Below are 23727 nucleotides of genomic sequence, written 5' to 3' on the forward strand. Positions count from 1 at the left end.
AATACTTGCATCCCACATACGTAACCACTTACAGTACTCGCTATACACTCATGATTGTGTAGCCAAATTTAACCCAAACTCCATCTACAAGTTCTCTTACGACACCATCATTGTAGGCCAGATATCAAACAATGACATGACTGAATGCAGGAAAGAGTGTGTGCTTGGTGATGTGGTGCAAAAACATCAATCTCTCAGTCAACGTCAGCAAAATGAAAGATCGACTTCAGGAAGCAAGGAGGAAAGCACGCCTCAAACTACATCAATGGAGCGGAGGGGAAAATGGTCAATAACATCAAGTTCTGATCACCAATAATCTGTCCTGGACCATCCATGTGGTTGAGACGGTCACAACAATGCCTCTACCTGGATGCATCATAGCTTGGTATAGCAACTGTTCTGCCCAGGATCATAAGAAACAACACAGTTGTGAATACAGCCCACACTTTTAGGCAAGAGTGTGGTGCTGGAAAAGCACTGCAGGTCAGGCAGCATCCTAGGAGCAGGAGCATTGACATTTCGGGCATAAGCCCTTCTTTAGGAATCTTATGCCCGAAACATCGATTCTCCTGCTCATCAAATGCTGCCTGACCTGCTGTGCTTTTCCAGCACTACACTCTCTACTCTGATCTTCAGCATCTGCAGTCTTCACTTGCTCCGCACTCAGGCGGGCCAATTTACATTTCACGGTGCCTTGGTAAGACAGCCAACATGAAAGACCCTTCCTATCCCAGTTATATTCCATTCCAACCTCTTCTGTCAGGCAATACATACAAAAGCTTAAACACGTGCTAACAGATCCAAGAACAGCTTCATCCCGGTTGTTGTTAGACTTCTGAACTGACCTCTCAAATTTCAAATCTCATGTTGACCTTGCTCTTGATTTCACTCTGTTCAAATCATTCTATGATCTTTGTGTGTTATGATCTGCCTGTACTGCATGCAAAACAAGTATTTTCACTGTACTTGGGTACACATGACAAAAATTAATGAAACCAATGAAGAACAACCTGTACTGGGCTGTGATGAATACTGCTGCCAAGGCAGGGAGGTAGTGACATAGTTGGGATAATAGTTACCTTAAACAGATCATTGTACCTTATACATCATTCAAGCTCACAAATGGATAGGAATGTGATCTGTCTACCTCAAATTACCCTGGAAAGGCGAGATGTTTCAAAACATTTGAGTAAACGAAACAGTAATTTCACCCTGCTATACTGCAACAGCAACATGAACGCATTCTTCACAAACAGAATACTGCAATCAAGCCAAAAAAACACACTGCCTAACACTAATGATTAATGTGATTTGAGAGGTGCATTGTCAGTGCAATGCCAAGCGTGCAGGGTGTAAATTTGTGGCTGGAGGATCAGTGTGTTCTTTCACTGTTTGCAAGAGCCTACGCTTATAAAACTCAAGAACGTAGCGTCCTCCATCAGATGTGATTTTGTGTTGGACAACCTTGACTGTTAAGAGTTACACTAACAACCAATTTTAGATCAAGTCTGGCTCACTTGCACGTGCTAGAAGCAATCTGTTCGCACTGAAGGTCCTGTCTTTTGAAGACAGAAAGAACAAGAACAAGAACATGCAGTGCATCTTTTTCAACTAACAAAAGCTGAGGGAACTGCCATTCCCTGGTGCACTCCTCGTAGACCTTGTGCTTTGATCAAAATCAAAATGCCTGGTTTGAAGTTGAGGTTGAGCAGTTAATTGTTGCCTGGTGCACTCTCCATAGCAATGCCTTTACCAATCAATCAGTAGCCTCCACTCAATAGTATAAACTGCTGTTCCCTCGAGATTCGGTATTCTCGTGATTCTGTCAAGTGCAGAACTAAAAGCTCTAAGAGCATTGCTTAAATGCTGTTATTCTGTCCTTTCAAGCCTCCATATAAACATTCTTGCAACTTCAGCATTTATATTGTGAACCTATCTTTTTGCACTCATGACCTTTGCTTGCACTTGCTTCAAAGAGATAATCCCCTGAACTAAACAGCTCTTGTTTAAGTTGATTGTTTTGTATAATTGCAATACAAATACTTGGAGTTCGGCGAATTAGGTTTACATATTACTGGACCCATGTAGTGTCTGCATTTCCATACTTCCTATTGGGACAAGACTGTTGAATGAAGATGTTGTGACATGTGAAACAGGCAACAACATAATTCCAATATTATGATCTCCAATTCCAATAAAATTGATGAAGAAATACACATATTAGCAAATGTATCTAGTAATGTTTCCCATTGTCTGTTAAATGCAGTGACAGCTTTCACTAAATTAATTGTCTGAACAGAATGAAACTTTGTAACTTTACTTACAATTTTTGCATTCTTTCCACTTTTCCGTAGCTGCTGGACAGCAAAAGCATGTTCAACATTATCCATTGAAACTCCATTAACCATCGCAACCCGATCATTCTCACTACAAAAACAAAAACATATAATTGACACAAACAGCAGTTAACAAACCACTGCATAGGTAAAGGTTGACAAATATAACTTGTTCCATTTGCTTCTCATGCACACCCGAACAGAGGATTTTGTTTTTTTCCCCCATTACCATTGCAAACAGGGAAAGTGCTTTTAACATTGGACTTCTCACAGTCAACCTTCATTTTGTTCAATGGAAGTCTTCGGTCATTTTGCAGTTAAATGAGCCAAGTTAGCATTCACAGATGAAACAAAACCTCCCTTGATCCAATCCAAGCATTCTTTTTAAAAATTATCGCATGCAGTGTTACCATAGGGAGTTTTATTGCAAATCCAACCTAAAATAGTGATACGCTTTATAACTTTAATGCAGAGATGTCCCATTTGCCAAGAAAGTTAATGACAAAAGCTGTCCATTAAATAAGCAATGCTAGTCTATAGCAGATTTGCTTAACTTCAAATTATTGCTTATACTTAAAAGAGTCTCCTGTGTATTATAAATTTAATTTATCAGAACAGGAATAGGCCAATCAGAGAGCTGAAGCTGCACCATTATTTGATATGATCATGGTTGATCGAATTACTTCAACGCCTTTACCTACCTCATCCCCCCATAGCCCTGTACACTATACGTAATCAGAAATTTATCGATCTATCAATCCTTACTTTAAATATACTCAAATATGGGGCTTGAAACTCTGCACAATACTAATGTGGCCTGACCAGACCCTAATGAAGCCTCAAAAATGTACATCCCTGCTTTTTATATTCACGCCATACTGAGCTTCCAAAACCCCAAGTGGTAGAGAATTCGCAAGATTCACAACTTTCTTCACATCACAGACCTAAAATGACGCCCCCTGCCCCAACTCTTATTTTTGAATTGCGCCCACTGGTTCTAACTTCCCAACATCTTACCTTCACCAACCTTGCATCATGATTCGGAGACACCGGTGATGGACTGGGGTGTACAAAGTTAAAAATCGCACAACACCAGGTTATGGTCCAACAGGTTTATTTGGAAGCACTAGCTTTCAGAGCGCTGCTCCTTCATCAGGTGGTTATGGATAAGAAGATTGTAAAACACAATTTATAGCAAAGGTTTACCATGTGATGTAACTGAAATTATACATCGAAAAAGACCTGGCTTGTTTAAGTTTTTCATCTTTCAGAATGACTATTGTGGTTTCAGTTCTTTCATATGTAAATCACAACATTTTTTTAAAAAGTTACATTCTCAACTGACCTTTAACAATTGGTGTCATGTCAGCCCAGATAATGTGTTCAAGGTGTTAACTCCCTGTGTGAGGCTGTCCACAATGGTCAGACTGATTCTAATCTAAAAAATGGATTTATAGAATCTCACATGGATTCATGCAGTTTTTGAGCAAAGTAAAATGCAATTCTACAAGTACAAATTCACCCCATAAACTTATATGCATATGTGTGCATTTGTGTGCGGTGGTGGTGGTTGTGGGGGTTTAATGAGTGTCTGTGAGAGGGCGAGAGTGTGTGTAAAGGGGTTTAGTCTGCGAGAGGGTGCTCGTGAGAGCGCGTGTGCGCGCGAGAGTCCGTCTGTCTGGGAGTATGTATGGTGCAATGGGGTCACCTGGAGTGTGGCATGATTGAGGCCATCCCCATGGGTATTGAAGTAAAATTACATTTTGCTTTGCTCAAAAACTGCATGAAGCCGTGTAAGATTCTGTAAATCTGTTTTTTAAATTAGAACCTGCGTGACCATTGTGGACAGCCTCACACAGGGAGTTAACACCTTCAATATATTATCTGGGCCAACATGACACCAATTGTTGAAGTTCACTGGAGAATGGAACTTTAAAAATATTTTGTGATTTACATATGAAAGAACTGAAACTACGATGGTCATTCTAAAAGATGAGGGACTTAAACAAGCCAGGTCCTTTTCAATATATAATTTCAGTTACATCACATTGTAAACCTTTGCTATAAATTCCGTGTCTTACAATCTTATCCCCCACAACCACCTGACGAAGGAGCAGTGCTCCCAAATAAACCTGTTGGACTATAACCTGGTGTTGTGAGATTTTTAAACTTTGTCCACCTTGCGTGTCTCTTTTAAATATTGGTACATTTTAATGAGATTACCTCCCTCTCTTTGAAACTCTAGAATATACAGGCCTGGTTTGCCCAATGTCTTTTCAGAGGATAGTCCCACCATTTTAGGAACAAGTCTCATGAACTACTGTTGCACTTCGAGAGTAATGGCACCTTTTCTGAAATAAGGAGACCAAAGCATGGAAAGAAGCTTGGCTGTCTGGCAGAAAGCAGAGAGTGGGGATAAAAGGGTTTTTCTCAGGATGGTAGCCAGTGACAAGTGGTGTTCCGCAAGGCCCAGTATTGGGACAACTTTTCACATTATACATTAACAATCTATTTGAAGGAATTGAGGGCACTCTGGCTAAGTTTGCAGACAATACAAAGATAGGTAGTGGGACAGATAGTATTGAGGCGGCAGGGAAGCTGCAGAAGGACTTGAACACGTTAGGCAAAGAGATGACGGATGGAGAACAACATTGGAAAGTGAGAGAATATACTGACCTTGGAGCATGTTCAAAGGAGGTTCCTGAGAATGATTCCAGGGATGAAAAGCTTAACATATGAGGAACATTTGGGGACTCTGGGTCTATACTCTATGCAGTTTAGAAGGACAAGGTGGGATCTAATTGAAACTTACAAAATCCTGAATGGCCTGGACAGGCTGGATGTTGGGAAGATATTTCCATTGGTAAGTCAGACTTGGAGCAGAGGGCACAGCCTTCAAGTAAAGGGAAGACCCTTTAGAACGGAGATAAGGAGAAACTTCTTCAAGCGGAGTTCACGATCATGGAAGGCTGTGGAGGCCACGTCATTGAATATATTTAAGACTGAGATAGATAGGTGCTTAATTTTCAAGGAGATCAAGGGTTACAGAGAGAAGGCAGGAGAATGGGTTTGGGAAAACCAGCAGCTACGACTGAATGACAGCACAGAATTGATGGGCTGAATGGCCTAATAAGATCTAGGAGCAGGAGGCGACCATCCAAACGCTTTGAGTGTGCTCCACAATCCAGTAAGATCATGGCTGGTCTTTTCAGACCCACTTACCCACGCTCTCACCATGTCACTTAACTCCCTTGTTGTTCAAAAAAAATCTGCTTGAGCTTTAAAAACATTTACTTAAGTAGCGTCAACTACTTCACCGGGAAAGTAGTTCCCTAGACTAACATCCCTCTGGGTGATGAAGTTCTTTCTCAATTCAGTCCTAAATCTGCTCCCTCTAACCTTGAGGCTGTGCCCTCTTGTCCTAGCTTCACCTGCCAGTGGAAACACCCTCTCTACTTCTATCTTATCTATTCCCTTCATAGTTTCATATGTTTCTATAAGATCCCCCCTCATTCTCTGCTCCTATGACTTATGGTCTTAAAACTACACCAAGCACTCCAGCTGCAGTCCAATCAAGATCCAACACAAATGAGTTATTGACAAGGACACCAAGTACATGAACGTAATAGCACACTACAGGCCCTTCGGCCCTCGATGTTGTGCCGATCTGTGGAACCAATCTGAACCACCTAACCCACACTATTCAATTTGCATCATTTGCCTATCCAATGACCATTTAAATACCCTTAAAGTTGGCAAGTCTACTACTGTTGCAGGCAGTGTGCACTATGCCCCTACTACTCTGAGTAAAGAAACTACATCTGACATCTATTTTATATCTATCACCCCTCAATTTAAAGTTATGTCCCCTCATGCTAGCCATTGCCACCCAAGGAAAAAGGCTCTCTGTCCAACCTATCTAACCCTGGAATCATACGTCTCAACTACGTTACCCCTTGATTTCCTTCTCTCTAATGACAACAGCCTTAAGTCCCTTAGCCTTTCCTCTTAAGACCTTCCCTCCATACCAGGTAACATCCTAATAAATCTTCTCTATACCCTTTCACATCCTTCCTATAATGAGGTGACCAGAACTGTACGCAACACTCCAAATGTGGCTGCACCAGATTTTTGTACAGATGCAGCATGACCTCTTGGTTCAAAAACTCAATCCCTCTACCAATAAAAACTAACACACCATATACCTCCTTAACAACCTTATCAACCTGGGTGGCAACTTTCAAGGATCTATGTACCTGGAGACTGAGATCTCTCTGCTCATCTACACTGCCAAGAATCTTACCATAACCCATTAGCTGAGTACTCTTTATCCCTGTTTCTCATTCCAAAGTGAATCACCCCACTTTTCCGTATTAAACTCAATTTGCAACCTCTCAGCCCAGCTCTGCAGCTTATCTACGTCCCTCTGTAACCTATAACAGCCTTCATCACTCTCTACAACTCCACCAGCCTTATTGTCATCCGCAAATTCACTAATCCATCTCTCTACACCATCATCCAGGTCATTTATAAAAAAGACAAACAATGGCCCCAAAACAAATCCATGCGGTACCCCACTCGTAACTGAACTCCAGGATGAATATTTCCCATCAACCACCACCCTCTGTCTTCTTTCAGCTAGCCAATTTCTGATCCAATTTCTGCTAAATCACCCACAATCCATGCCTCCATATTTTGTGCAGTAGCCTACCATGGGAATCTTATTTTATTGAATTACATCTACACTTCCCAGGGTTAGTGAGAAGTAATTGATAGATTACAAATTTAGAAGATACAATCAATAGTGAAACAAAAGCAGAAATCACTAGAGAAATTCAGGTCTGGCAGCATCAGTGCGAGAAAGGGAAGTTAACCTCGAGTTCAGTGACCCTTCTTGAGAACACAGTCAACAGTGCATTGATACATCCAATATTTAGCATTTCTTGCTAACAATAAGGGCAACATCATATAAGTTCATCAGGTGGTAAGAGAGGAGAAATTATGTGGTTAACTGTACTCACTGTAGCAATCCTTCAGCAGGGCCTCCTTTCAAAACATCAGAAATTACAATTGAAGTTTCCCCACTCTGGAAATGTGGATTATCTTTTCCTCCGGATATGGCAATTCCAAACCCAAATCCAGGAGCCTAAAGTTCATTGAAAGGAGCAAACAACATTATGACATGCAAATGGCAACTTTCAATATTAACTAAAAACAATAACAGAAATTGGAGGAGAAACTCAGCAGACTGTATCTATGGACATGCAGTTCTGTTCTTAAGGAGGCTACTAGACTTGAAACATTATCTCTGCTTTCTCTCCATTGATACTACTAAGCCCGCTAAATTTCTCTAGCAATTTCTACTTGTTTCAGATTTTCAGCATCTGCAACTCTTTGTTTTAATCCAGTAACTACCTTGTTGATGCAATGGTTAACACCTAATAACATTACCTCAGATGGGCCACAACACAAGCAGCATTAAATCAGGTCCATGAATAAAGGGCAACAGCTTTACTATCCCCTTTCCCACTATCTCGCCAATGAATTTTTGATCCATAATCATATTTGATTTTCCAAATATTGTATCCACTTTCATCTGCCTCACTTTTTGACTAGTTGTCATCCGTAGAATTTATATGACTCAAATACTCAAGCAGAAGAATCAGCATTAAGAGGCATTGTCTGACAGATCATTCAAGGTGCAAGGGGGAATAAAAAAGCATTGGATGACAAGATGCTTTTACAACTGTGCTCATGCGCTTCAAAGAATACAGTACAATATCCGAGCTTTGGTTTTGCTCAGTACTTACTATATTTTTCATGCTGATCTGCTGTTAGGCAGAGGCAGCAGCAGCAGGGGATGTCAATGGTTCCATTATGGCACAATGAAAGCAAGATATCCACAGTAAAGTACCACGTCATATAACAATTTCAACTTGGCTCAATAATCAGCTTCCAGTTTTTCATTGCATTATTACAGGTCAAATGAAACAGGAGTGACTAAGAACTGCTTTCCAAGGCGGTTTGATCTTTGAAATAAATTTCATTACCTGCAGTTACTATAGTAATAGTTAGAGCTGCAATTTAGTCCACTGGACATGCATCCAGAGGTAAATGGACTGAAAATCATTTCAAGCTTGTTGCTGTAAATGGGAAACAACTGAAGTGATACACTTGAAGTGAAAACCAAAGCTGTCAGGTAGTTCAAGTCGTCAACAAAATCAAATTAATACACTTAAATATGACAAAAACATCAAATACTCGGTGTAAATCAACTCCTTGCAGAGTCTGAATGGCAAATTAGACTTGAAATGACAACTGAAGCTATTAGCCCAGTAATGGAATAATAAGACAGATGTCCTGTACTTCAAGGAGATAGTGAGGATTGCAGATGCTGGAGATCAGAGCTGAAAATGTGTTGCTGGAAAAGCTCAGCAGGTCAGGCAGCATCCAAGGAGCAGGAGAATCGATGTTTTGGGCATGAGCTCTTCTTCAGGAATTCTCCGTCGATTCTCCTGGTCCTTGGATGCTGCCTGACCTGCTGTGCTTTTCCAGTAACACATTTTCAGCTCTGTCCTGTACTTCTCCCAATTTAACAAAAATGATTTATCACGGGTGTGTAACAACATACAGTTGACTATCATTAGTTACCTTCTAGTTTCAGTTCTCCCTTTGACCACAGGGGGGTGCATTCCTCAACCTATGAAGTGGGGCTTATTCAGAATTCACAGCATCTGTCTAAATTAGAGCAAAACTCTTCTTGTGCAGAGTGCAAGTAATTACCAGCAAAGAGTTGCTTCACTATGTGAAAGCTACAATGCTAACCAGTGTTTAAACAGATCATTGAAGGATAAAAATCTCAGCCACTCCGTATTGAAGCTTCTGTGGGGATTACAACTTGAGCCTCTGTACTAACCAGTCAGCAAAATCACATTGTGAAAATTGTTATTCTAACAAAGAATTGCAATGCAATAGTTTACAAGTTCAACTGAATTATCATCTTCCTATTAAACTACCTTCAAACCCTCTCCATACCATGTAATATAATCAGATTTAAAGGAGATCTCAAAATTAACACCAATGCTCAGTCTGATCAAAACTAGTTCAAGATCTTTGCACTTAGTTCACATTTTAAACTATTAATTTCCACAGGGATCGGTGCTGGATCCATTTTTCTTTGTCATTTATATAATTGATTTAGATAAGAATACAGAAAACAAGGTTAGTAAAGTTTGACACAAAAGATTGGTGAGATAGTAACCACCTTCATTGTTCACTAAGATTACAAAGAGGATCAATGGGCTGAAGAGTGGCAGATGGAGTTTAATTTGGACAAATGTGAGGTATTGTATCTTGGTATTACAAAGGCAAGAATTACACTATTAAAATTAGGGCCTTGGATAATGTTGCAGAACAGAGACCTACGGTTCAGGCACATAATTCTTTAAAGTTTGCACCACATATAGATAGGATGGTTAAGATGACATTTAACTCACTTGCCTTCATTGCCCAGACCCTTAAGTATGGTGTTGGGACATTATGTTGAGGTTGTACAGGGCATTGGTGAGACCTCTTCTGCAGTAGTGTCCATTTCTGGTCTCATTACAGGAAGGAGATTATTAAGGTGGATAGAGTGTTCAGAAGAGATTTACCAGGATGTTGCTGGAAATAGAAGGTTTGAGTTATAAGGAGAATCTGATAGGCTGGGACTTTTGTTTTCCCCTATTGGAGCATAGCAGTTTGAGAGATGCCGCTATAGAGGTTTATAAAATAACGAGTAATGTAGATAATGGTGAATGGCGAGACTTATTCAAAATTCACAGCATCTGTCCAAACTAGAGCAAAACTCTTCTTGTGCAGACTGCAAGTAATTACCTGCAAAGAATTGCTTCACTATGTGAAAGCTACAGTGCTAACCAGTGTTTATAGAGATAATTGAAGGATAAAAATCTCAGCCACTTGTTATTGAAGTTTCTGTGGAGAATCCAATTTAAGCTTCTGTACTAACCAGTCAGCAAAATCACGTTGTGAAAATTGTTATTCTAACGAAGAATTACAATGCAATAGTATACAAGTTCAACTGAATCATCTTCCTCCTATTAATCTACCTTCAAACCCTCTCCTGTGTTTTTTTCTCTATGGTTGGGGAATTCAAGACTAAGGGGCACATTTTTAAGGTCAGAGGAGAATGATTTAAATAAAAAACACGAAGGGCTTTTTTTTATATATAGGGTGGTTAATGTGTAGAATGAACTTTGAGGGGAAGTAGTGGATGCAGGTACAGTTACAACATCTAAAAGACATTTAGATAAGCACAGGATTAAGAAATGTTTGGAGGGATAGAGGCCAAGCGCAGGCAGGTGGGTCCAGTTTATTTTGGAATTATGGTCAGCATGGACTAGTTGGACCAAAAGATCTGTTTCTGTGCAATATGATTCTATAATGTTGCAGTTAATAAAGGAAAAAACATAAATCATAGACTCTGCATAAACCATCCAAAACAAAGACTACAATGATTAGTCACAAGCATGTTATCCACCAATAAGATTGTTTTTTAAAAAATCGCCCCTCAGACCATCAGGTACCCTGATTATTTTGTTTTGCCAAAAGTTTACTCCTCCTAAAGAAAGATGTCTCGACTGGAGATTAATCGTTTCAGCATTACCGATCCAAAATCTACTCGTGCACATGTATGAAGTAGTAACTAGGACAGTTGACAAGGGGGGACCAGTCAATGTGGTATATTTGGATTTTCAGGAAGTATTTAAATAAGTCCTGCATACAATATTGTTGTGCAATATTAAAGCATATGTATCACAAAGCTAGTCCCTTTGCTCAAGGAAACGCTGTCCTTAATTTTTTCAGAGGGATAATAAACCAGGTTGGACTCCAATCAGTGTTTTTTTTTACAGAAATGAAAAGGATTTTGAGAGGCCTTTTGTTTATACATAAGCAGATGAGACTTCAGGCCAAAGTGGTCATGTTTTAGAAGTGACCTAATTATTGAAAGGGGAGTGGTCAGCTCTCTAGCTGAGCAGTTTAGTTCAGTCTTGAACTGGTTAAGAGTTCAACGGAGAGCTGTGTGGAAACACTCTTTTTCTGCCCTTAAAAATCAACCTGTAATAATGTGTTCCATTATTTGTTTAAAGGGAGTTTGCTTATTGGGACTGTTGTGTATGTTCGGAACAGCACAATTAAGTCTAGTTGGATAGGTTGAGTTCTGTAGGGGTTCTTTATTCTGTTCTTTGTGTTTCATTGTGTAATTTTGCGAATAAATTTTTGTCTGTTCTAAAATCTAGTAGTCAACCCACTAACTTACTCTGAGTAAATATCACTGTATACTTACCGAATCAAATTGCAAAGTTATGTCCTGGGCTGCCTGCTTAAGAATGTTTTGAGTGGTCTCGCAGAGTCCATAACAGATTGGGGGACGTCTGGGATCTTAAACAGTGAGTGGTATGTACTAGTGTCTTTATGTCGGGTGTTGGTTTGATTGGGCAGACAAAGCTTTGGATAGGAATGGCTCTCATCAGTCAATAGACAATGGATAATAGGTGCAGGAGTAGGCCATTCAACCCTTTGAGCCTGCACTGCCATTCAATATGATCATGGCTGATCATTCCTAATCAGTATCCTGTTCCTACCTTATCTCCATAATCCTTGATTCCACTATCCTTGAGAGCTCTATCCAACTCTTTCTTAAATGAATCCAGAGACTGGGCCACCATTGCCCCCTGGGACAGAGCATTCCACACAGCCACCACTCTCTGGGTGAAGAAGTTTCTCCTCATCTCTGTCCTAAATGGTCTACCCCGTATTTTTAAGCTGTGTCCTCTGGTTCGGCACTCACTCATCAGCGGAAACATGCTTCCTGCTGCCAGTGTCCAATCCTTTCATAATCTTCTGTGTCTCAATCAGATCCCCTCTCAGTCTTCTAAACTCAAGGGTATACAAGCCCAGTCGCTTCAGTCTTTCAGTGTAAGGTAATCCCTCCATTCCAGGACTTGACCTCGTGAACCTACGCTACACTCCCTCAATAGCCAGAATGTCTTTCCTCAAATTTGGCGACCAGAACTGTACACAGTACTCCAGGTGTGGTCTCACCAGGGCCTTGTACAGCTGCAGAAGCACCTCTGCTTCTGTATTCAATTCCTCTTGTTATGAAGGCCAGCATGCTATTAGCCTTCTTCATTACCTGCTCTACCTGCATGCTTGCCTTCATTGACGGGTGTACAATCACACCCAGATCTCTCTGTACTGCCCCTTTACCTAAATTGATTCCATTGAGCACACAAACCAACAGCCACGCTCAGACAACAACTCACCAGGACAAAGGACCTGATACCCAGCATGAGCCAAACCAATGTAGTGTACAAAATCCCATGCAAGGACTGCACAAAACACTACATAGGAAAAACAGGAAGACAGCTAACAACCCGCATCCATGAACACCAACAAGCCACGAAACGACACGACCAGCTATCCTTAGTAGCCATACACTCAGATGACAAACAACATGAATTTGATTGGGACAACACCACTATTATAGGGCAAGCCAAACAGAGAACAGCCAGGGAATTCCTAGAGGCATAGCACTCACCCACAAATTCTATCAACAGACACATCGACCTAGACCCTATATACCGGCCACTGCAGCGGACAGCAACTGACAACCGGAAGTGGCAGATTCAAACCAGTATAAATGCCGGAGGAATCAGCACAGAAGCGCTTCACAGGAGGCTCCCAAGCACTGAAGATGTCACCTAGAAAGGGGACAAAACGTTTGCAACAAAAACTCCCAGCTCGGCGAACAGAACCACAACAACGAGCACCCGAGCTACAAATCTTTTCACAAACTTTGATCAGTCCATTTGAATTAATTTTTGGGCATGAAGTAAGAGGACCGATAAAATTGATTAAGAAGAAATTAATAAGGCAGAATTCGGAGATCACCCATTTGAACTATGGGTCAAATTTTAGAGAACCATTAAGTAGCGCTAGATTGGCTAGACAGGATTGAAAAGTATCACGGCATACAATGAAACAAGAGGAGGATAAGGAGTCACAAATTTGCAATTTTGCCCCATTGGGGATAAGGCATTGGTGTTACTTCCAGTGACAGGTGAACCTTTAAAAGCCAGGTTTAGTAAACCTGGTCAAATAGAGAGGAAATGGAGTAGGGTGAACTACTTGATAAGGACTCCAGACAGGAAAAAATCTCAGTGTCATGTAAATATACTCAAAAGGTATTCTGATAGGGAAGGAAGGCAAGAAGAGAAGGTGTTAATGATAACAGCACAGAAGGAAGAACCAAGTTCAGAGGATCCTGAATTGGACATTCCTCAACTCAAATTGGACAATGAGGAAGTTGCCAATAATTGGGATAAATTATTAAGTTACCTTCCACAAGAAAATCAAAATGACCTGAAAGAATTAATACTATCACATGAGGAGATACACGGAAATCAACTGGGAAGTACTAACCTAATTGTGCATGATATAGATATAGGAGATAGTTGTTCTGATTAAGCAACATGCTTATCAGCATAACCATCTAATGTTGGCACAGGTTCAGAAGGAGATAGAGCGCATGCTGGTTGGAGGACTGTATCGAAAAGGCGGGACAAACAACTTACATTTCGAAGTTGGACTTGCTCAGAGGCTATTGGCAAGTACCTCTGTCAGAGAGAGCAAAGGCAATCTCGGCTTTCATAATGCCAAATGGATTATATCAGTTCAAATTCTGGTGTAGAGTGGTGCTGGAAAAGCACAGTTCAGGCAGCATCCGAGGACCAGGAAAATCGACGTTTCGGGCAAAAACCCTTCATCAGGAATACAGACAGAGTGCCTGAAGGGAGCACCACCCTTCAGGCACTCTGCCTGTATTCCTGAAGGGGTTTTGCCCAAAACGTCAATTTTCCTGCTCCTCAGATGCTGCCTGAACTGCTGTGCTTTTCCAGCACCATGCTACTCCAGAATCTGGTTTCCAGCATCCGCAGTCATTGTATTTAAGCTATATATCAGTTCAAAGTCATGCCATTTGGTATGAAAAACACTCCAGCCACATTTCAGAGACTGACTAATCAGGTCATTGCTGGATTATCCAACTGTGTGGTGTATATTGATCACCTGGTGATTTTTAGTCACTCATGGAAGAAACATTTACAGCATTTATCAAACTTGTTCAATTGACTTCGGAAGGCAGGCTTAATGTAAACCTAGCTAAAAGTGAATTTGCCAAAGCCCAAGTCACCAAGCCTGGGCCACGTTACAGGACAAGGACAAATGGCCCCATGGCATGCAAAGTGAAAATAATTGGGCAATTTCCCACACAGTCGACAAAAAAAAACTGTTCCTGGGATTAAGTGGATTTTACTGAAAGTTTGTGCTGAACTTTAGCAGTTTGGCTGCTCCACTCACTGAATTATTTTAAAAGGGCAAGAAGTTTCAGTGGACTGTCAAAAGGCATTTGACAGTCTAAAGATACCACTGCCCCGGTATTAGCTACACTGGATGACATGAAGCCTTTCAAGATGACGATCAATGCCAGTGATGTGGGTGTCGGTGTGGTACTCGTGCAGTAGGATGACAAGGAAATTGAAAGACCCATCTGGTATGTTCCAGGAAGTTGAATGTTCAGAAATATTCAATGGTGGAGAAAGAGACTTTAAGCTTGGTGTTGGCAATACAACATTGCAGTGTTTATATTAACATCAATGCATCTGAAACCCTTGTATACACTGATCACCACCCATTGACATTTGTGGAAAAATTTAAGGACAAAAATGGCAAACTTTTTAGATGGTGCGTGTTGTTGCAGCCATTCAATTTGACAACTGTGCAAGTGGCAGGTCGTGAAAACGTGACTCGAATAGGTTATCGAGACTTGAATGAGATGCAGAAGCATTCAGTGCTGGGTGCACCACAGCCTGATTTTGCATAAAGTTGTGCATACTTGCATGTTTATAGTTATAGAGTGTGTGTGTGTCTGTGTGTGTTCAGACTACTAACTGGGTTTTGAAGGATTAAAAATGAAGCCATCTTTTAATATTCATGGCTCATTTCTTTTTTTTTGGGGGGGGGGTGGGAAGAGAGGAAAAAAAAAGGTGTCACAAAGCCCTTTTTCTTGTAAAAGCTGTCCGTTGGCTCAAGGATACGCTGTCCTTTATTTTTTCAGGGGGATATTAAACTAGGTCAGACTCCTATCAGTCTGGTTTGGTACAGAGATGAAAAGGATTTGAGAGGCCTTTTGTTTATAGGTAAGCAGATGAGACTTCAAGCCAAAAGTGATCATATTTTAGATGTGACCTGTATAATGAAAGGGGAGTGGTCAGCTCTCTAGCTGAGCAGTTGAGTTCTGTCTTGACCTGGTGAGGAGTTCAACAGTGAGCTGTGTAGAAACTCTCTCTCTCTCTCTCTCTGCCCTTCAAAAATCAACCTGTAAGCAGCATATGCTCCATTTATACTAGTTTTTAAAAGGGAGCTTGCTTATTGGGACTGTTTATATATTCAGAATAGCATAATTAAATCTAGTTTGGATAGACGGAGTTCTATTGGGGTTCTTTATTCTGTTCTGTGTGCTTCATTGTGTAATTTTGTAAATAAATTTTTGTCTGTTCTAAAATCTAGCAGTCAACTCACTAACATACTCCGGTTAATTTTCACTGTACACTTACCAAAACAAATTGCAAAGTTATGGTCCGGGCTGTCTGCTTAAGAATGTTTTGAGTGGTGTGGCCTAGTCCATAACACATGGGATTGAGGGAAATGTCCAGAGTTGGATAGAAAACTGGTTGACAGAGAGGAAGCAAGTTGTAGGAATCAGTGGATCCTTTTCAATCTGTAACGAGCACTGTGCTAGAGGGATTGGTGCTGGGACCCCAGCTATTCACAATATATATTCCTTGATTTGAATGAGATGCTACATTTTGTTCCCTCAAAGTTTGCATTTGGGTGGGAGGGCGAAGTGTGACGAGGATGCAGAGATCCTTCAGAATGATCTGAACCAATTGGGTGAGCAGACAATTTAATGGCAGATGCAGTATAATTTGGATAAAATGTGTGGTTATTCACTTTGGAAGTAAAAACAAGGTGGCAGATTACTACCTGAATGGCGATCAATTGGGAGAGGAGGGGGTACAGCCGGACCTGGATGCCGTGTGCACCAGTTGTTGAAGGTAAGCATGCAGGTGCAGCCAGTTGTAAAGAAGGTGAATGGTATGTTGGACTCCTTTTCTTAGGAAGGACGCTTTTGCTCTCGAGGGAGTGCAGCGTAGGTTTACCTGGCTGATTCCGGGGATGGCGGGACTGGCGTGCGAGAGATAGATGGACTAGATTAGGATTATTTTCGCTGGAGTTCAGACGAATGAGGAGAAACCTTATAGAGACCTAAAATTCTAACAGTGCCAGATAGGGTAAACGCAGAGAGGATGTTCACAATGGTATCACAGTCTGAGGATTCAGGGTAGACCATTTAGGATAGAGATGAGGAGGCATTTTTTCACCAAAGAGTGGTGAGCCTGTAGAATTCATTACCACAAAGTAGTTGATGCCAAAGCATGGAATGTCTTCAAGGGGCAGGTAAATATAGCACTTGGGACAAATGAGATCAAAGGTTGTGGGGAGAAAGCAGAATTAGGCCACTGAGTTAGAAAATCAGCCACAATCATGAGGAATGGCAGAGCAGGCTCAAAAGGTCCAAATGGCCTCTTCCTATGTTCTACATGTCTATGTACCTTCTAGGAGGGATCACAGGATAGCAACCAAGAAAAAGAACCCGAACCCTGGTTGATATTTCTACTACCTAATTCAAATGGTAAAGTTAATCACAAACCTCTCCATTACCACTTTTCTGTATCAGAACAGCTGAGGAATCAGCCTAGTTGAAATGGCTCAGTTACAGATTTTCTTTACCAACTTAGTTAATATGGTAGCATCCTTTATTTGATACACAAATTTCTGTCAGAACTCTATCAGTTGGAACTATATCTATCAGGTTCGAGAAATTTAAAGGAAAAAAAAAGTTGCCTTCTGTCATTTCCTGCCATCTGGCCTTGAACCATTGTACAACTGGCTACTTAATATCCTGAAATTCACAGCATAGTTAAATGTAGCTGGTGACTCACCCTGTGAAGTGTAACTGTCTGCTGTTCCCAGATCACCGTTTCCTCCATAACTGTAGTCTACAAGAAAAGGAGGTACAATTAAAACAATCTCTGCATTCTAAATTTATGAAATGATCATTTAAATTTTGTTCCGATGAGTTCTAAATTAACTACAGAATTCAAGTAATTACAAAAATCCCATCGGAAAAATCATGCTTACAGGCTTTCCAAAAAAAAAATGCTTCTAACAGGACACTGAATTTTGGAACAAAACACCATGCAACTGGAAATGTGTATCAGTCCGGATCCACAACACAAATTCATATTAACAGAAGCAAAGCACTTAAATCTCAATACTTCTAACTTTTCCGTTTTCCAACAAATTGCATGGGTCAGATTTTCTGTTTCCAGTGACCAAATAATTATAAAATCCCAAAAACTACACAAAAACGTGCAGAAACTTGCAGGGTTCAATAACTTCTGATCAGTTCCTCAAACTCAAACACCTTCAAGCTTCTGCATCCAGATAAAAACCTTTCCCAAGTCACCGACCAAAACATTTCAAACCTCAAATTCTCAATTTCTGAATTTCTATTCAAAACAATACTTCTGCATTAGTTAAACTGCTCACTCAATTCCACGATCTCCATCTTAAATGTCCGGGCTCCAGTAAAACCCTGAACCACATTGATCATTCCTTGGCATGGTTGACCTCATCACTCTCAAGTCCAAAGGAACACAGATGTAAACACATGTGATTCACAACTGATTACCTTTTCATCACCAGATTTGGCTTGACTCACAATCATGCCCTCACCATAAAAGCAACATTTGATTGAAGTGCATTTTGTGATATCTCAGTTTTGAAAGGTTCTGTGCAAAAGCTCAATCCAGGATCACACTTGATAGAGTAGACAAGAAAGGAATAAAGATGCTCTCGTGCACTTTATAAATTGGTGATTGATACAGGGATAGACAAATCCAAAACAATATTTTCTGAAGCCACATAGCATAGAACAAGAAACATTCAATTTAGTTTATCAAGAAAGTTACAACCACCCAATACCACGAGATATTAAAAAACTAAGTGTACCGAACATACATATCAAATCAAATGTGATTTTATTTGACATGCTTCTTTTTAAACTCTCAGCTCCATGATTTCCTACAAACTGGAAAGTGGCTTAATCATAATTAATAGATCAATTTCATAGGAGGCTTTCTAATTTCACAAAGATTACCAAAGAGTATAGTCAGCCTTTCATCAATACAGAACACAAAGCTTTGTTCAAACAACGTTGGTGCAAGATTGCATATTCCAATACACAGATTTGTCCCAGAACTAACGGTACCAAGCAGGAGACATAAGATGGACAACACGTTTTAATACATCTGAAATCCTTCATTTTCACAACCATCGCTACAAATAGCTTTTCAACAGATTGGATATGAACATTAATGCATTGCCTCAACACTAATCGAACCAGGTATGTTGCATATTTAAACAAGTTTATGCTGAACAGAATCTCCAGTGGATTACATATGTCGAACATAGCACTCAAATGTAGAAAATCGTACCAAATGGAAGAGTCTAAAATCAACAGCAATAAAAGAAATCTGTCAGGGAAAATCTTAATTAATTTAAAATTTATTCAGAATTTTAAAACAAAGAGTGTAAAAGAACAGAATAATAAATGCTGTAATCCCATGTAAGGACCATTTTTATTTTATGCTTTTTAAAATAATTTCAAATTAACCTAGGTTCAGAACAGGTGGAACTTAAACCCTCGTTCAGGAGGAAGGGTCACTGCCTCTGTGCCACACGACCGCCTGTTTACAGACCAGTGCTTAAAAGGATGGCTGCAAAATTTCCTTTTCAAATGCCTCAACATATTCAGATCTACTTTCTCTTTCTCTTTAGATGGCCACCCCATCTAAAACACTGTTCATTATAGTTTTGTGGTGTTTAATCAGGATGTAAGTCTTCAGATTGTTCCTCTGTTTCTTATTTTATTTTTGAGGCAAAAAAAAACTACAGATGCTGCAATCCAAAACAGACAGACAGGAGGCTGAAAGAACACAGCAAGCAAGGCAGCATCAGATAAAGAAGTCGACATTTCAGGCATAAGAAGTCCTGAAGGGTTAAACCCGAAACATCGACTTTTCCACTCATGATGCTGTCTGGCCTGCTGTGTTCTTCCAGCCTCCTGCCTGTCTATTCCTTTTTTTTCAGCTCAATCTATTCAGCATTATTCAAACTCAACTGCAATTCTTATTTTCCTCTAAACTCAACACTTTGGAGTACACACTCCAAAGCTGAAACTCAGCAACCGTCTGCCCTCAAACCTAAAAACCAAAGAGCGAGGGTTTTACAGCGTAGTGGTTGCAATAATATCTCTGAACAGTTGATAGATAACATAAAAGCTAGAGTATGTCTAGCCCCAAAAGCTATCATCACTCTCCCACAACACTAAGTTCACAGGCCCCGTCTCAATACTCTGCATCTGCAGAAGGAGAAAGTGAGGGTGAGGTCGGCAGATGCTGGAGAACACAGAGTCGAGTGTGTTGCTGGAGAAGTACAACAGGTCAGGCAGCATCTGAGGAACAGGAGAATCAAAGTTTCAGTTTATTTGAAGGACTCCAGGCCTGAAACGTCAATTCTCCTGCTCCTCGGATGCTGCCTGACCTGCTATGCTTTTCCAACAACACATTCTCCCATCTGCATACAACCTTCAACTCCTCCTCACACCTCACAGAAATTTCCTTTCCAGCATCTGCAATTTGTCCACCTGCTGACACAATATTCAGAGTCTTTAAGTCCCAGATCAAATCTGAAATGTGCCTGGTCTCTGACGACCAAACATCTGTGAGCATTTTCATCTACCACACCCCCACAATACCTGAAGACTACATCCACTCCTCCCTAATACCACCCTTCCCATCACATGGAGACTGTTACCCCACCACTTCTGTAGCCTGTACATTCCTCCCAAAACAAAGGAAATTTTCCACTGAACGTTCAGGGGCTGCACTACAGTACACTAACCAGTACACCACCCACCCATTCCCCATCACAAAACACCAAAATCCATTCCTTTCCTCAATCTCCAACAGCCAGAATCCAATCCCCCACTTCCGACACCTGGAATCCATTTTCTCTCCAACACCTGGAGTCTATTCCCCCTGCCTCCCCAATACCTAGAGTTCTCTTTGCTGCTTCCCATCATTCGGTGTCTATTCCCTTCCCCAACCTCCATTATGTTGCCACCTCTTTGGTTAGTAATTGCTTCTAGCTACCCACAGGCATACAGTCAATCACTCCTCTCAATCTCACCAACATTAAGTCCTAAATCAGCCTTAATTATCTTCAAATAGAAGACTACAGGTGCTCACTTCTGCAATTCTATTACTCCCTCCAACTTTAAATTTCTTAGAATGTTAAAAGTACTGTATAGAGGCAATTAAGTGCTTAGGAGGGATTGCTGCACAGTACTAAGGACAGGAAAAATTGCTGATTTCTCTCCCTGAGGTGATGAAGCTAATTAGAACTTTCTCCTTCCCTGCTGCAGTCAACATCAGCCAGCTCAGCACAGACCACACAACTAAACTCAGACATTCCTGGGGGGTCTGTATGGCTTAGCACCACAGTCTATCAGTCTATATTTATCCACAGAGCCTACAGTAACTTGCATTTATCCAGTGCCACAAATGTGAAACATAACCAAAGCAATTTCAAAGCAGGAGTGCTTTGTATAAAGGGTTCAAAATACTACAATTAAATCTGTATGCATTAAAAATTTTAATGCATCAATTTTCTATTGCAGACATCAAGTCAAAATTAGATACTTGCGTCTTCGGTGAACTTTAAGAGCTATATTTATATTTCCAATATTTACTTAAATCAGTGCATCTTAATCTTTAGTGGCAATTTAATCACCTGAAATTGTGCCCATCGTTTGCATTTCAATCAAGTGCGTACATAGCTCAGAGGATCTCGACAAAACACTTGCTCCATGTATCAGGGGAAGTATCTATAACGAATCTTTTGATGTCTTTGATCCACAGCTAAACAGGACAGTGCAGGTACAATTCAGCAAGCTACCATTATATTTTGCTAAAAACATCACGAACATAATTTTTCCAGTGGGTGAGAGAGGGAGAAACCCTTACCAAATCTAGGTCTAATTAAAAAATAAATAAAAAATTAAAACCTTGTATTATTATGAAAATATGATCCTCTTCACTTTTTCGGTTATAACCATAAAACATCAGAGAAGGTACATGGCCCGTTGGCTTGTGGCAGCAAGGCACTCGCAGCACAGCAATCACTGATAATTCAATGTCAGTTCTATCCACCACCAAGATTGAACTTATAAATTTTACAATGATTCATTACTGACTTTTAGGCAGCCATTTGATGTTTATTTAGATGTTTGAATACAGTTTTTCTGGGGCCACACCGAGAGAAATTTTCCAACTATCTTTTAAGTTATTCGGTCCACCAAATCTACTTAGAAATTCAATGGGATCTTGACAGATCTGATAACCTTCAGCTCTACTGTCTCAAAATAAAGGAGTCAAAAAGTGTGGTGCTGGAAAAGCACAGCCAGTCAGGTAGCATTCGAGGAGAGTCGACGTTTCGAGGATAAGCTCATCAGGAAAGAAAGCTTATGCTCAAAACATCAACTATCTTGCTCCTCAAATGCTGCCTGACTGGCTGTGTTTTTCTAGCACCACACTTTTTGACTCTGACCTCCAGCATCTGGTCAGCATGGACGAGTTGGATCGAAGGGTCCGTTTCCATGCTGTACATCTCTATCCTCACTTTCTCCTTTGCTCCAGAATAAAGGAGTGCCAATTTAAGACTGAGATGAAAAGGAATTTCTTCTCAAGACGGTTGAGAATCTTTGGGACTCCTTTCTGCAGAGTGCTGTGGGGATGGAGTCCTTGCATGAATTTAAGGCCAAGAAAAATAGACTCGATCAGCAAGGGAAATCAAGGGTAACAGAAAGCACAGGAAACTATACGTGAGCAATGTCAGATCAACCACAATCCTATCAAATGCAAAACAAGCTCAAGGAGCCGAATGGCCTACTCCTGCTCCCATTTCATGATTAAGGGCATCTAAATCCCTCTGCGTCATACTTTTCTTTAATCTTTCTTCCATTTAAAAATAATCAACTCCTTTATTCCTCTTGTCAAAGTGCAAGACTTCATATCTTCTGATCTTATGTTTCACCTTCTAAGATTTTGCCCTGTATTTCTCTGCAAACTCATGCCACCTGCAAACCTGGCGACAGAACATTCATTTCAGATAAGACATGGGAGCATTCTAAGGCCAATCAACCAATCAATTCTGCTATCATTTAATGAGATCTAATTACTTGATGATCCTCAACACCATTTTTCTGCCCTTTCCTTATTACTCTCAATTCCTTTACTAATTAAGAATCTGCCTATATCAGCCATTTAATGACCTCACTTCAAATGACATCACATAGAACATCGCTTCCACCACCCTCCACCCCAACCACTATGGTTTACGTCACTTCCTTTGGTGAAATTCACCAACGACATTGACCACAGCCACATCCAACTCCAGCTCTACACCAGGTCCTTCCTCCCAGCCATGCTGAGCTTTTACCATCCCCCAGACCACCACCTCATGGAGGATGAATGATCTGTCCTGAGTAAAAAGGTCTCACTTGCATCCGACTATGCTCCCAAATCAATGAATTCAACATGCGTTGGGACATCAAATCTTTCTTCCACCATCTCCAGACTTACTTTTTCCATCAGGATTCTCACCCACCCTCCAAGGACCTCTTCTCCCACCTCCAACATACCCCATCCACTTGGACACCCTTTGCTAGTCTGTTACCTGCCCTCAACCTCAATCTTCAACTGCCACCATGACACTGACCACTTCAAGCTATTTACCCAAATCACCCACCCCAACTTCTCTCCCTCACAAAGCGCAGCACTCTGCTCCAAACTCAACCTCACCATTAAACCAGAGAACAAGGGGGATGTTGTCATAGTTTGGCTCACCAACCTCTACACTGCTGACCCTAGGCACCAACTCACTGATACCTCCTCATACTGTCCCCTTGACCACGACTTCACCTCCCATCACCAAATCATCTCCCAGACCATCCACAACCTCATCATCTCAGAGGATCTCCCATCCACAACCTCCAACCTCATGGTCCCAGAAGCCCACACTGCCCAGCTCTACCTCTTCCCCAAAATTCAAACTTCACTGCCCAGTTTGACCCATCTTCTCT

At 40.8% G+C, this 23727-nt stretch overlaps 1 protein-coding gene across 5 annotated transcripts in view; it reads right to left on the reverse strand.

Annotated features, from left to right (window-relative positions):
• The window catches only part of tjp1a (tight junction protein 1a), a 198024-nt gene that overhangs the window by 77702 nt on the left and 96595 nt on the right, over positions 1 to 23727 (reverse strand). For all 5 annotated transcript variants that reach the window (XM_060853901.1, XM_060853896.1, XM_060853902.1 and 2 more), the window contains exons 2-4: positions 17462 to 17518; positions 7358 to 7482; positions 2325 to 2427 (exon numbers count right to left, since the gene is read on the reverse strand). In XM_060853901.1, the coding sequence (XP_060709884.1) occupies positions 2325 to 2427; positions 7358 to 7482; positions 17462 to 17518 (285 nt within the window). The remainder of the gene's footprint in view (positions 1 to 2324; positions 2428 to 7357; positions 7483 to 17461; positions 17519 to 23727) is intronic.

The sequence above is a fragment of the Hemiscyllium ocellatum genome, chromosome 42 (assembly GCF_020745735.1).
Source record: "Hemiscyllium ocellatum isolate sHemOce1 chromosome 42, sHemOce1.pat.X.cur, whole genome shotgun sequence".
Taxonomy (NCBI): Eukaryota; Metazoa; Chordata; class Chondrichthyes; order Orectolobiformes; family Hemiscylliidae; genus Hemiscyllium; species Hemiscyllium ocellatum.